This window comes from Salvelinus alpinus, chromosome 7 (genome assembly GCF_045679555.1).
Source record: "Salvelinus alpinus chromosome 7, SLU_Salpinus.1, whole genome shotgun sequence".
Lineage (NCBI taxonomy): Eukaryota > Metazoa > Chordata > Actinopteri > Salmoniformes > Salmonidae > Salvelinus > Salvelinus alpinus.
The window spans coordinates 26,295,007-26,309,016 of NC_092092.1; the positions used below are offsets into that span (position 1 = coordinate 26,295,007).

Below are 14,010 nucleotides of genomic sequence, written 5' to 3' on the forward strand. Positions count from 1 at the left end.
TTTAATATTGAGTTTAAACATAGTGTACAGCTACTGAATGTGAGGCAAATTCCTGTAAAAGGCCAAATAAATTAACTGAATTTAAAGGAGAAGTTTTCTTTTTTACAACCATATCTCTCTTTTTGATGTACTGTACATGGAATGTTATTTGAAGGGTCCAGATATTTTTTTTGTGATTTCACTTGTTTTTCAGAAACTTATCCCAAACAACAAAACATTTTCTCATCATTAGGAAGTGATTTGCTGTTTAGGGTAAGGTTCTCAAAAACAAGTGAAATCACAAAAAAAGGTGTCTGGACCCTTCCATAACATCTCAGCTAGTACATAACATTCTGAGAACCAAATGTTTCTTACAGCTAGATGAGAGCCCAGGTTGTCTTATGAATATTTAGCATACAACTCTCTGGTAATGGTGCAGGATACCGAGCTAGCACAAAACGTTCTGAGAACCATATGTTTCTTAGGTGGGAATTTCAGTACTTCAGCATAACGTTTTCTGAAGATTTCCTCATAGTTCTATTTAAAGTCATGTTCTCAGAACATTAAGAAAACTTTCCATAAAAAACACAAGAATACATTAGTAACGTTCAAAGAATGTTTTAAGAATGTTATTTAAAAACACATACGTTCCGTTCTGATTCAACAAAACTCTTTCAAGTGAGTTTTCAAGTGTGTTGGCTGTGCCTTCTAATTGGTCACACCTGATCTTAATGAGTGCTTGTTTCCTTTGAAATAGGGTCTGTTTGAATAGACTAAAATGAACATCTTGGTATGAGTTTTAAAAAATGGCATGCTAGCTCCATCCTGGTGGCGCAGTGGACAAATTCCATGGGTAGAGAAATGAAGAGCATAGGTTTGAATCTCACTGACGCCATGCCACAATAAAAAAAGTAATGTGGTTGCATGATTAATACCTAAGCAAATTAATTTCCAAGTGTCATGCCTGTGTTCAAAACAGTCAACCTAAGCTAGCAGAAAATTATTTAATTAAGTTCTAAATACCTATAATTTCCGTTCTCAGAACATTTAATAAAACTTCCCAGTAAAACCGTAGTAAAGTGTTCTCAGATCCTCCATGCAACCAAGACATTTACATTCCCAGAACAGGTGTGATGTTCACTTCCGTTCTCAGAAGTTTAAAAAACTTTCAGTTTTACCAATCAGGAAACGTATGGCTTAGTTCCCAGAACCAATGGGAAACCAAAAACGTACGTTCCCACAACTTACAAAGAACCAAATGTGCTTGCTGGGAACACATTTACATCATTTTTATTTTTTTGGCTGTGAAAAAGAGAACTTCTCCTTTAAGTGAACTGATCTTGCAGAAAGGGGTACAAAAATTATAGTAATGAACCTGAAATAGACACTATTCAATGATCAAGTTGTTTGGTATTAACAATTTTATTCCCTTCAACTCAAACTGCAAACTGTGATTGTGAATATTTTCCTTCTTTGTGTGTGTGCGTGTGTGTCTGTGCTCAGGTTGTGGGAAGACGTACACTATGTTGGGGACGGACAGGGAACCGGGGATCTACGTACGGACTCTAAATGACCTGTTCAAAGCCATCGAGGAGACCAGCGATGACATGCAGTACAACATCTCCATGTCATACCTGGAGGTGAGAATGCATACTATGTCTATGTCTGCTTCCCAAATGGCATCCAATTCCCTATATAGGGCACTACATTTCAAAGGTAGTACACTATATGGGGAATAGGGTGCTCTTTTGGGACACAAACGGTGTCTTCCATTGTTTCTCTTAGGAATACCCTAACAACATGTCTAATAACACACATCCAACAGCCTAATGTGCTATAACAAACTACCCTATCACCTGACCCACAAGGCTTTCAGTTCAGCTAAGGTCATCAACAGTGATGTAGTCACCATTTTTTTTCTTTTTTTTTTAACTAGGCAAGTCAGTTAAGAACTAATTCTTATTTACGATGACAGCCTACCAGAAGGCAAAAGGCCTCCTGCGGGGACAGTGGCTGGGATTAAAAACATATACAAATATAGGACAAAGCACACATCACGACAAGAGAGACAACACAACACTACATAAAGAGAGACCTAAGACAACAACATAGCATGGCAGCAACACATGAAAAACAGCATGGTAGCAACCCAAAATAACAACAACATGGTATCAACACAACATGGCAGCAGCACAACATGGTAGCATCACAAAACATGGTACAAACATTATTGGGCACAGACAACAGCACAAAGGGCAAGAAGGTAGAGACAACAATACATAACGTGAGGCAGCCACAACTGTCAGTAAGTGTCCATGATTGAGTCTTTGAATGAAGAGATGAAGATAAAACGGTCCAGTTTGAGTGTTTTTTGCAGCTTGTTCCAGTCGCTAGCTGCAGCGAGCTGAAAAGAGGAGCGACCCAGGGATGTGTGTGCTTTGGGGACCTTTAACAGAATGTCAAATCAAATTTCATTAGTCACATGCGCCGAATACAACAGGTGTAGACCTTACAGTGAAATGCTTACTTACGAGCACCTAACCAACAATGCACTTAAAAAAAATACGGATAAGAAATAAAACTAACAAGTAATTAAAGAGCAGCAGTAAAATAACAATAGCGAGACTATATACAGGGCGGTACCGGTACAGAGTCAATGTGTGGGGGCACCGGTTAGTTGAGGTAATATGTACATGTAGGTAGTTATTAAAGTGACTATGCATAGATGATAACAACAGAGAGTAGTAGCAATTTAAAATAGGGGGGAGGGGCAATGCAAATAGTCTAGGTAGCCATTTGATTAGGTGTTCAAGAGTCTTATGGCTTGGGGGTAGAAGCTGTTTAGAAGCCTCTTGGACCTAGACTTCGCACTCCGGTACCACTTGCCGTGCGGTAGCAGAGAGAACAGTCTATGACTAGGGTGGCTGGAGTCTTTGACAATTTTTAGGGCCTTCCTCTGACGCCGCCTGGTATAAAGTTCCTGGATGGCAGGAAGCTTGGCCCCAGTGATGTACTGGACCGTTCGCACTACCTTCTGTAGTGTCTTGCGATCGGAAGCCAAGCAGTTGCCATACCAGGCAGTGATGCAACCAGTCAGGATGCTCTCGATGGTGCAGCTGTAGAACCTTTTGAGGATCTGAGGACCCATGCCAAATATTTTCAGTCTCCTGAGGGGGAATAGGTTTTGTCGTGCCCTCTTCACGACTATCTTGGTGTGCTTGGACCATGTTAGTTTGTTGGTGATGTGTACACCAAGGAACTTGAAGCTCTCAACCTACTCCACTGCAGCCCCATCGATGAGAATGGGGGCGTGCTCGGTCCTTCTGGTTGGGGTATGCACGTACGGTCACTGTGGGGATGACGTCATCAATGCACTTATTGATGAAGCCAATGGCTGATGGGGTGTACTCCTCAATGTCATCGGAGGAATCCCGGAACATATTTCAGTCTGTGCTAGCAAAACAGTCCTGTAGCTTAGCATCTGCTCCACTTTTTTATTGATCTAGTCACTGCTGCTTCCTGCTTTAATTTTTGCTTGTAAGCAGGAGTCAGGGGGATAGAATTATGGTCAGATTTGCCAAATGGAGGGCGAGGGAGAGCTTTGTATGCATCTCTGTGTGTGGAGTAAAGGTGGTCCAGAGTTTTCTTCCCTCATGTTGCACATTTAACATGCTGATAGAAATTTGGTAAAACGGATTTAAGTTTCCCTGCATTAAAGTTCCCGGCTACTAGGAGCACCGCCTCTGGGTGAGCGTTTTCTTGTTTGCTTATTGGCGGAACACAGCTCATTCAGTTCTGTCTTAGTGCCAGCCTCTGACTGTGGTGATATGTAAACAGCTACGAAAAATACAGATGAAAACTCTCTAGGTAGGTAGTGTGGTCTACAGTTTATCATGAGATACTCTACCTCAGGCGAGCAATAGCTCGAGACTTCCTTAGATATTGTGCACCAGCTGTTATTTACAAAAATACATAGTCCACCGCCTCTTGTCTTACCAGATGCTGCTGTTCTATCCTGCCGGTGCAGTGTATAACCAGCCAGCTGTATGTTGATAGTGTCATTGTTCAGCCACGTCTCCGTGAAGCATAAGATATTACAGTTTTGAATGTCCCGATGGTAGTTTAATCTTCCGCGAAGGTCATATATTTTATTGTCCAAACGTGCACGTTTGCTAGCAGAATGGAAGGAAGTGGGGGTTTATTTGATCGCCTACGAATTCTCAGAAGGCAGCCCGCCCTCCGGACCCTTTTTCTCCGGACCCTTTTTTCCGACTCCCCTTCACGCAAATCACGGGGATCTGGGCCTGTTCCTGAGAAAGCAGTATATTGTTCGCGTCGGCCTCGTCAGACCTGTTCTGTGACTGGCAGAACGGTATTGTATGTGGTACTTGTATGAGGTGACTACCTCAAGCTCTAAACCCTCAGAGGTAGTATTCACACCGGTGGGGAGAGGGGCATTGGAGGTGTTCAGAACAAGGTTAAGGGCAGAAAAAGCTTGTTGGACACTTAGAAAGCTTTGTTGTAGAGCATTTAACACAGAATCTGGGGAGTATAAGACTGTATCATCTGTATATAAATGGATATAAATGGATGAGAGAGCTTCCTACTGCCTGAGCTATGTTGAGAAGAGCATGGGTCCTAGGATCGAGCATTGGGGTACTCCCTTGGTGACAGGCAGTGGCTGAGAGCAGATTTTCTGACATTATACACTGCACTCTTTGAGAGAGGTAGTTAGCAAACCAGGCCAAAGACCTCTCGGAGACACCAATACTCCTTAGCCGGCCACTGCGCCACTCGGGAGCCCCATACCCGAGAGAATACTATAGACATCAAGAAAGCCAGTCAGTTGATTATTGACACGTTTTTCCAACACTTAATCAGGGCAAAATAGACATTGGCCTATAACAGTTAGGATCAGCTTGATCTCCTCCTTTAAATAAAGGAAGCACCGTGGCTGCTTTACAAGTAATGGGAACCTCCCCAGAGAGGAGAGACAGGCTTGGCGATGATAGGGGCAGCAACCTTAAAGAAGAAAGGGTCTAAACCATCTGACCCAGATGTTTTTTGGGGGTCAAGTTTAAGGAGCTCCTTTAGCATCTCGGACCCAGTGACCACCTGCAGGGAGAAACTTTGTAGCGGGGCAGCGGAAAATGAGGGAGGAGCATCGAGGATGGTCACATTAGAAGGGGTGGGAGATGAGGAAACGTTGGACAGGCAAGGAGGCATGGCAGAGTCAAATAGGAATCCGGACTTAATGAAGTGGTGATTAAAGAGCTCAGCCATGTGCTCCTTGTCAGTAACAACCACGTCATCAACATTAAGAGACATGGGCAGCTGTGAGGAGGAGGATTTATCTCCAGGTCTGTTTTCCAGAACTTCTTGGGGTTATACCCACAGAAAGAGAACTGCTCCTTAAAGTAACTAACTTTGCCTTCCAGATAACCTGAGTGCACTTATTTCTAATTTGCCTGAACGAGATCCAGTCAGCCTGAAAACTGTATCAGCGATTTGCCAAATGGAATTCTTGACGTGAAGTATCTCTGCCAGATCACAGTCGAACCAGGGGCTGAACCTGTTTTTAATTCTCATTTTATTTATGGGCGCGTATTTGTTAACAATACCACTGAAAATATCAAACAAGAAGGTCCAAGCGTCTCCAACAGAGGGGATCGAGCTGATTATATACCAATTTACAGAGGCCAGATCATGAAGGAAGGCTTGCTCATTAAAATGTTTTAACAAGCGTCTATGACAAGTCAGGACAGGTCGTTTGACTGAGCAGACATTACCAACACAGGCTGTAAAACAGGGATCAGTAAGGTCATTACAGAAAACACCAGACTGATAAGGTATACTAGTAGACCTTATAGTATACTAACTTACAACCACAACTGCATTTCTGTTTATTCAACAGATCAGGTTGATACTCGTGTAGATACATTGCCTTCAGAAAGTATTCATACCCCTTGACTTTTTCCACATTTTGTTGTGTTACAGCCTGAATATAGAACATGTATAAAAAAAAAAAAAATTATCTCAACCATCTACACACAATACCCCATAATGACAAAGAGAAAACGTGTTCTTAGACATTTTTGCAACTGTATTGAAAATTAAATACAGAAATATCTAATTTACATACGTATTCACACCCCTGAGTCAATACTTTGTAGAAGCACCTTTAGCAACGATTACAGCTGTGAGTCTTTCTGGGTAAGTCTCTAAGAGCTTTCCACACCTGGATTGTGCAAAATTTGCCCATTATTCTTAAAAAAATTATTCAAGCTCTGTTGATCATTGCTAGACAACCATTTTCTGGTCTTGCCATAGATGTTCAAGTAGATTTAAGTCAAAACTGTAACTCGGACACTCAGGAACATTCAATGTCTTCTTGGTAAGAAACTCTAGTGTATATTTGACCTTGTATTTTAGGTCAAATATAATAATAAATATATAAGCACAGACTAAGCACAGACTAAACCTGTGCTTAGCTCCATTCCTTTTTTTTATCCTGAAACTCCCCAGTCCTTAACGATTACAAGCATACCCATAACATGATCCAGCTACCACTATGCTTGAAAATATGGAGAGTGGTACTCAGTAATGTGTTGTATTGGATTTGCCCCAACATAACACTTTGTATTCAGGATTTTTTGTTGTTGTTGCTGTATGACTGTAGTGCCTTGTTGCAAACCGGATGCATGTTTTGGAATATTTTTTATTCAGTACAGGCTTCCTTCTTTTCACTCTGTCAATTAGGTTAATATTGTGGAGTAGCTACAATGTTGTTGATCCATCCTCAGTTGTCTCATATCACAGTCATTAAACTCTGTACCTGTTTTAAAGTCACCATTGGCCTCATGGTGAAATCCCTGCACGATTTCCTTCCTCTCCGGCAACTAAGTTAGGAAGGATGCCTGTATCTTTTTAGTGACTGGGTATATTGATACACCATCCAAAGTGTAATTAATAAGTTCATCATGCTCAATGTGATATTCAATGTTTAAATTTTTTACCCATCTACCAATAGGTGCCCTTCTTTGTGAGGTAATGGAAACCTCCCTGGTCTTTGGTTGAATCTGTGTTTGAATTTCACTGCTCGACTGAGGTACCTTACAGATAATTGTACATGTGGGGTACAAAGATGAGGTACAGATGTAGGTTCTTAATTTGAGCCAGTTTCCTACAGCAGGAAAGTAATCCTGCAACAAACGGAAATGTGTTATTATGTGGATTATATCTGTTGTTAGGGCACCGAGTGAGTCCATGCAACTTAGTATGTGACTTGTTAGGCACATTTTACTCCTGAACTTATTTAGGTTTGCCATAACAAAGGGGTTGAATACTTATTGACTACTTTGTCAGTATTTGAAAGTGGTTCCTTTTGTCTGCAATCATAGTTTACCATTGTGCTTCTTTTGTACAATTAATTCCCATTTTCTTTCCAGGATCAATCACCATAATGAAAAGAAGCCTTGACAAGGAGTGATGTAGCAACCTTCTCATGAATATGGCTTCCTTCTAAGCAAACAGTCACGCACGCAGAGATTCAGTTGTTCCTCCTGTCTTCGTCTAGGCAGAAAGAGAAAGAAAGTGACAGATGATAGACAGCTTTTTATTAAAATAACAAAAATGGAAAGAATGCTTAATCAGCCTAGGACGTACACCAGAAAAATATTTCTAGAGTAGAATCAGCGACAGTCCTTGTGTTTGGAAGAAATGAGCCTTGAAGACATACAAAGGGCACGACGCCATTGGTTTGAAGTTTGACACTCGCTACTACAAGCTATTCTTTTACAAAATATTCTGCAATAAATGGGTGGGTGCAGTAGTAGAGAGTAGCAACACATGATTAAGAAAGTTGAAGGTAACACTGGATGCCTATAGCATACGTTTCATACTGTAGTCCTGTCCAGCTCTGTGATGGCTGTACTGTGACATAGTGCGTGTTTGTCTTGTTGGCCTCTAGGGAGCAACCTGCTGATCTGCTGCTGCCCTCTCTCAGCCCTCCTATCACTACACAGAAAGGTTCAGTGTTGTTTTATGGCCCTGCTAAAACCATACTCACATCTGCTCTCTGCTCTCTCTCTCTGCTCCCTTGCTCTTTCAAATCAGCCTCCTGTTTCACCTGTTATTACACAGACATAAACTAAATACAAGTATGCACACAACAGCACATCCATACGCGTACGTAGTCTTTTAACACTCATGCACTTAGTTCAGCTTCTATTCTATGAGAAATTCCTATGTTTTTACCCTCTGTTCATACAGTATGTTACTACCCTAATGAGAGGAGATGTGTTTTTTCCCCTTCACCTGAAATGAAAGTGTTTAGATGGTAAGAATAACTGGATAAACACTCTCCTGTCTGTCTCAATCATTATTTCCCCCTTGAGTGAATTTAGAGTGGTCCTGTGGTGCTGGGGTTGGTTATGAACAAGGATAGCCTACTCTGCAGGACAGTAGTTTTTTGTTTTCTTTACTGGCACACTATGTTCTACCCTCCCCAGCCGCCACACATCCCAGCCTATCCCCATCTGTCTGTCTCCCAGTGGTGTCTCTCTCTCTCTTGCGCTCGCTCGCTCGCTCTCTCTCTCTCTCTTTCTCTTTCTCTTTCTCTCTCTCTCCCTCTATTCCCGGTTGTCACTTTGTTGATGTGGGGATAAGAGCTCTCCACGTGAAATCATAGTCAACACACAATGATCAGCCTGTATGAAAGCAACTTGAGCTGCTGACGACAGACTGTCAAAGAACAAGTCGGACTAGCTGGAGTCAGTAAAACAACAAAATAGTTAGTATGTACAGTACCGGTTTTAGACCTTTCAAGTGTGTCCACTTTGCGAGAGGTATTTTCCATGTACATGTCCCAAAACCATTGTGTCAACAACTCAAAAAGAAAACTCTCCAATGGAAACTTCACTAATGTTTCTCCCAACTGTCACTATAACATCCTTGGATATAAGAATTCCTTGGATCTAACAATTCCTTGAATGTTGAGCTTTTGAGATGTGATTTGGAAGCTGAGGAGAAACCTCCTGACTCTCCTGACCATTCCCTGTGTTATGTTCCCAGATCTACAACGAGATGATCCGGGACCTTCTCAACCCGTCCTCTGGGTTCCTGGACCTGAGAGAGGACTCTAAAGGAGAGATCCAGGTGGCTGGCATCACAGAGGTCTCCACTATCAACGCCCGAGAGGTGACTGGTCACACCTAGGAACACTTACTCCATGCTTTACAAGATCACACACTATACAGTACATAAAATACATACACAATCCATACATTATTTTAAATCAGTATATTGTATATTATGAAGCCTACACTCGAAAAAATGCTGGGTTAAAAAACAACTCAATTTGGGTAAATATTGGACAAAACACATGTTGGGTCATTTTGACCCAGCAAGTTGGGTCACTTACTCGGGTTATTGAGCTATGACCCACCGGGTCAAATCAGAAGACTAGGGGCATGGCTTAGTAGGGGTATGGCTTAGTAGGGGTGTGGCTTTCAAATAGTTATTTTTGGCCACCTGTGAGAGTACACTACATGACCAAAAGTATGCGAACACCTACTCGTCAAACATCTCATTCATTAATATGGAGTTGGTCCCCTTTTTGCTGCTATAACAGCCTCCACTGTTCTGGTAAGTCCTTCCACAAGATGTTGGAAGATTGCTGCGTGGGACTTGCTTCCATTCAGCCATAAGAACATTAGTGAAGTTGGGTGCTGATGTTGGGCGATTAGGTCTGGCTCACAGTTGGCGTTCCAATTCCTCCCAAAGGTGTTCGATGGGGTTGAGGTCAGGGCTGTGCAGGCCAGTCAAGTTCTTTCACACTGATCTCGACAAACCATTTCTGTATGGACCTCACTGTGTGCACGGGTGCATTATCACGCTGATACAGGAAAGGGCCTTCCCCAAACTGTTGCCACAAAGTTGGAAGCACAGAATCATCTAGATGTCATTGTATGCTGTAGTGTTAAGATTTCCCTTCACTGGAAATAAGGGCCCTACCCTGAACCATGAAACCCCCCATCCGTCGGACTGCCAGCTGGTGAAGCATGATTCATCACTCCAGAGAATGCGTTTCCACTGCTCCAGAGTCCAATGGCGGTGAGCTTTACACCACTCCAGTCGACGCTTGGCATTGTGCATGGTGATCTTAGGCTTGTGTGCGGCTGCTCGGCCATGGAAACCCCTTTCATGAAGCTCTAGACGAACAGTTCTTGTGCTGATGTTTTTTACAGAGGCAGTTTGGAACTTGGTGGTGAGTGTTGCAACCGAGGACACGCGCTACGGGCTTCAGCTACGGGCTTCTGTGAGCTTGTGTGGCCTACCACTTCGCAGCTGGGACGTTGTTGCCCCTTTACGTTTCCATTTCACAATAACAGCACTTACAGTTGACCGGGACGGCTCTAGCAGGGCAGAAATTTTATGAACTGACTTGTTGGAAAGGTGGCATCCTGTGACGGTGCCACAGTGAAAGTTACTGAGCTCTTCAGTAATGTCATTCTACTGCCAATGTTTGTCTATGGAGATTGCATGGCTGTGTACTCGATTTTATAAACCTGTCAGTAACGAGTGTGGCTGAAATAGCCGAATCCACTAATTTGGAGGGCTGTCCACATACTTTTGTATATATAGTGTAACTGTCATTCCGGTTCATGTTCTGTTGTATTATCATCACATGTTAAGGTTGAGCACTGACACTTTTGTAGCTTTTATGATGCTTACACAAGAGTATGAGTTCCTCTCGACTAGAGCCTATTTCACTTTGTTATAATATTTAAATAATACTCTTATTAAATGTTTGTTAAAATATGTAATGTGCAACAGAATTGAAGGAAAATAAAAATTTGCAGTGAACAAACTTACAAACAGGAATGACATTTACTCTCACGGGTGGCCAAAAAGAGCCATCTGAGGCCTCCCGAGTGGCGCAGCGGTCTAAGACACTGCATCACTGTGTCACAGCCGGCCGTGACCTGGAGACCCAGCGTCGTCCAGGTTAGAGGAGGGTTTGGCCGGACGGGATTTCCTTGTCCCATTGAACTCTAGCGACTCCTGGTGGCGGCCCGGGCACCGGCAAGCTGACAGCGGTTGCCAGCTGGACAGTGTTTCCTCCGACCCATTGGTGCGGCTGGCTTCCAGATTAAGCGAGCAGTGTGTCAAGAAGCAGTGCAGCTTGGCAGGGTCGTGTTTCGGAGGACGCATGGCTCTCTACCTTCGCCTTTTCCGAGTCCGTAGGTACGTTGCAGCGATGGGACAAGACTAACTACCAGTTGGATATCACAAAATTGGGGAGAAAAAGGGGTAAAAGTACCCAAAAAATATATATATAAAAAATACTATCTGAAAGCCTGAATAGGCCACGCCTCCTAAAAATGACCAGATTAACCAAACAGGGGTTTATTTACCCATCATTTGGGTTTTTATTCACTTTTATCCTGGGTCGACCCAGCAGCTGGGATCTTTTTTAATGTAATCCATAGATTATTTTCAGAAGGTGTGGTCTAGTTGGGGCATGGCTTTCCAATAGTTATTTTTGGGCACCCGTGAGAGTAAATGTCAATCCTGTTCATCATGTTAAGTTTGAACAATGCACATAAATGTTATGCACATTACATATTTATATATACATTTTGTAATATTATTATTTAAATATTATGCCAAAGTTGTAACTATCCCAACATTGGGAGTTGAGGAACTACTCATGTAAGCCTCATTAACACTACAAAAGTGACAAAAGCTACAACAAATTCAGTGCTCAACCTTAACATGTGATGACAATACAACAGAACAGATTAACCGGAATGACATTTACTCTTAAGGGGGGCAAACAATAGCTATCTGAAAGCCACGCCACTACTAAGCCACGCCTCCAGGCATCAAAGAAAACAACCATATAGTTGACTACTGGCTCTCAAAATAACCCAACGTGTGTTCTGTCCATTATTTACCCAGCGCTGAGTTGTTTTTAACCCAGCATTTTTTTCAGTGTACATCACACATCTACGAGCACGTCATAAAAATGACATTAGATCTACATAGAGCTACATAGAGTTGAATGACTGTTCCTGCCAGATCATGGAGCTGCTGATGAAGGGTAATAAGCAGCGTACCCAAGAGCCCACGGCAGCCAACCAGACATCGTCCCGGTCCCACGCCGTGTTGCAGGTGGCTGTCAGGCAGACGAGCCGCTGTCGAGACCTTCTACAGGAGGTCCGCTTCGCACGCCTCTTCATGATCGACCTTGCTGGCTCCGAACGAGCCTCACAGGTACAAAAGTGTGTGTGTGTGTGTGTGTGTGTATTTGTCTGCAAACATGCCTGTTTCTGTGTCCTTTTTTCACCTCTTGTTATGGTCTGTTACTTGTGGGAGGGAGGGGGTCGGTTGAGTTGGTCCTCTCTTTCTGTTTGTCTCCTCTGGTCGTTTGACAGCCATGTTTTACGACAGTACATAGGAACACTGTTTTTGTCACTTTATCAACCCCCTCCCCGCTATTAATCTGTCCTAGAGCGAAGTGGAGAACCTATAAACCTCAAGGCTGCGTCCCAAATGGCTCTCTGTTCCCTATATTTGCTCTAACACCCATAGGGCCATGATCAAAAAGTAGTGCACTATGTAGGGAATAGGGGGCCATTTGTATGCAGCCCTGAAGTTTATAGGACACTTTAATAAAGGCCCTTCACAGTGTAAAGCACCATACATTTACATTCTAGACCATGATTTGCCCACCAATGAGGGAAAGAAGAGGTTAATGTCCCTATAGTTGGCACCGCTTATGTAATTCTTACCTTCTATCAACATCTTCCTTATGTCAGGGTTATAAATTATTACAAAATGGCTGATATAGTTGATGTGCTGTGACTTTACCGTGACTTTTATAGCACAGTTTTATGGTGCTAGTTACTTTTGTTGAACAGATTGCAATTGGAGTCAAACCAATACTGCTAACAGAATGTCCACATCCCAAATGGCAAACTAACCCTATTCCCTATAGTGCACTACTTCTGACCTATGGTCCCTGGTCAAAGAGTAGTGCACTATATAGGAAATAGAATGCCATTTGGGACGTAGTCAATGTCTTCTGTGAACTAGTTGGGAACATTTGACACAGTATATGACACAAAAGTATTAACTATAAACCTTTTTCACATTTAGTTTCATAATCCTCTTCGTTCCTGGAGGAACATAGGGCATGTACTAATGTTTTCAAATGATAGCCGGCCTTTTCACATTTGTTATGCTTTTAATTTTTCCCATGAACACTGAAGGCTTCATATTAGCCGTTTGCTTCTCCAATTAGTTGCTGCAGCTTCCTGTAGACATTCTGATTAAGGCGAAGCGCTTAACCAACACAGACATTGACATGTCATTCATGATGAATGTTGTTTGATTAGCATCCATATTAAACCAGCCAGGTCTCCTATACACAATGCGTCCCAAATGGCACCCTATTCCCTGTATTGTGTGCATTACTTTTGACCAGGGCCCGTAGGGCTCTGATCAAAAGTAGTGTACTATACCCATGAGAAAAACATGCAATCATGCCTGAATGGAGAGAACACTTATTTACCATGGGAACCTTTAGAAAGGTTAACCAGCTAGGCTCTTCTATGGATGTATACCATAGCCTAAAGGCCACCAGTCTTTTTAGATATACTGTAGGAGAATAGAGGGGGTTCCACTACCTCTTTAGAAGGGATGTTTTCCCTTGAGTTAGAGAGTAAAAATGTACTGATAATGACAAAAATAAAGGAAACACCAACATAAAGTGTTTTAATAGGGCATTAGGACCCCACTAGCCACCAGATTAGATTCTATGTGCCTTGGCATAGATTCTACAAGTGTCTGGAACTCTATTAGAGGGATGCGACACCATTCTACCAACAAGAAATAACATCATTTGGTGTTTTATTGATGGTGGGGAAAAACACGGTCTCAGGCAGCACTCAAGAATCTCCCATAAGTGTTTAATTGGGTTGTGATCAGGTGACACACACACACACACACACACACACACACACA

The 14,010-nt window shown here is 42.5% G+C and overlaps 1 protein-coding gene across 1 annotated transcript in view; it reads left to right on the forward strand.

Annotated features, from left to right (window-relative positions):
- The window catches only part of LOC139580671 (kinesin-like protein KIF19), an 81,212-nt gene that overhangs the window by 51,910 nt on the left and 15,292 nt on the right, over positions 1 to 14,010 (forward strand). Inside the window, exons 4-6 of the mRNA XM_071409561.1 lie at positions 1,483 to 1,619; positions 9,052 to 9,177; positions 12,064 to 12,258. Coding sequence (XP_071265662.1) covers positions 1,483 to 1,619; positions 9,052 to 9,177; positions 12,064 to 12,258 — 458 coding nt within the window. The remainder of the gene's footprint in view (positions 1 to 1,482; positions 1,620 to 9,051; positions 9,178 to 12,063; positions 12,259 to 14,010) is intronic.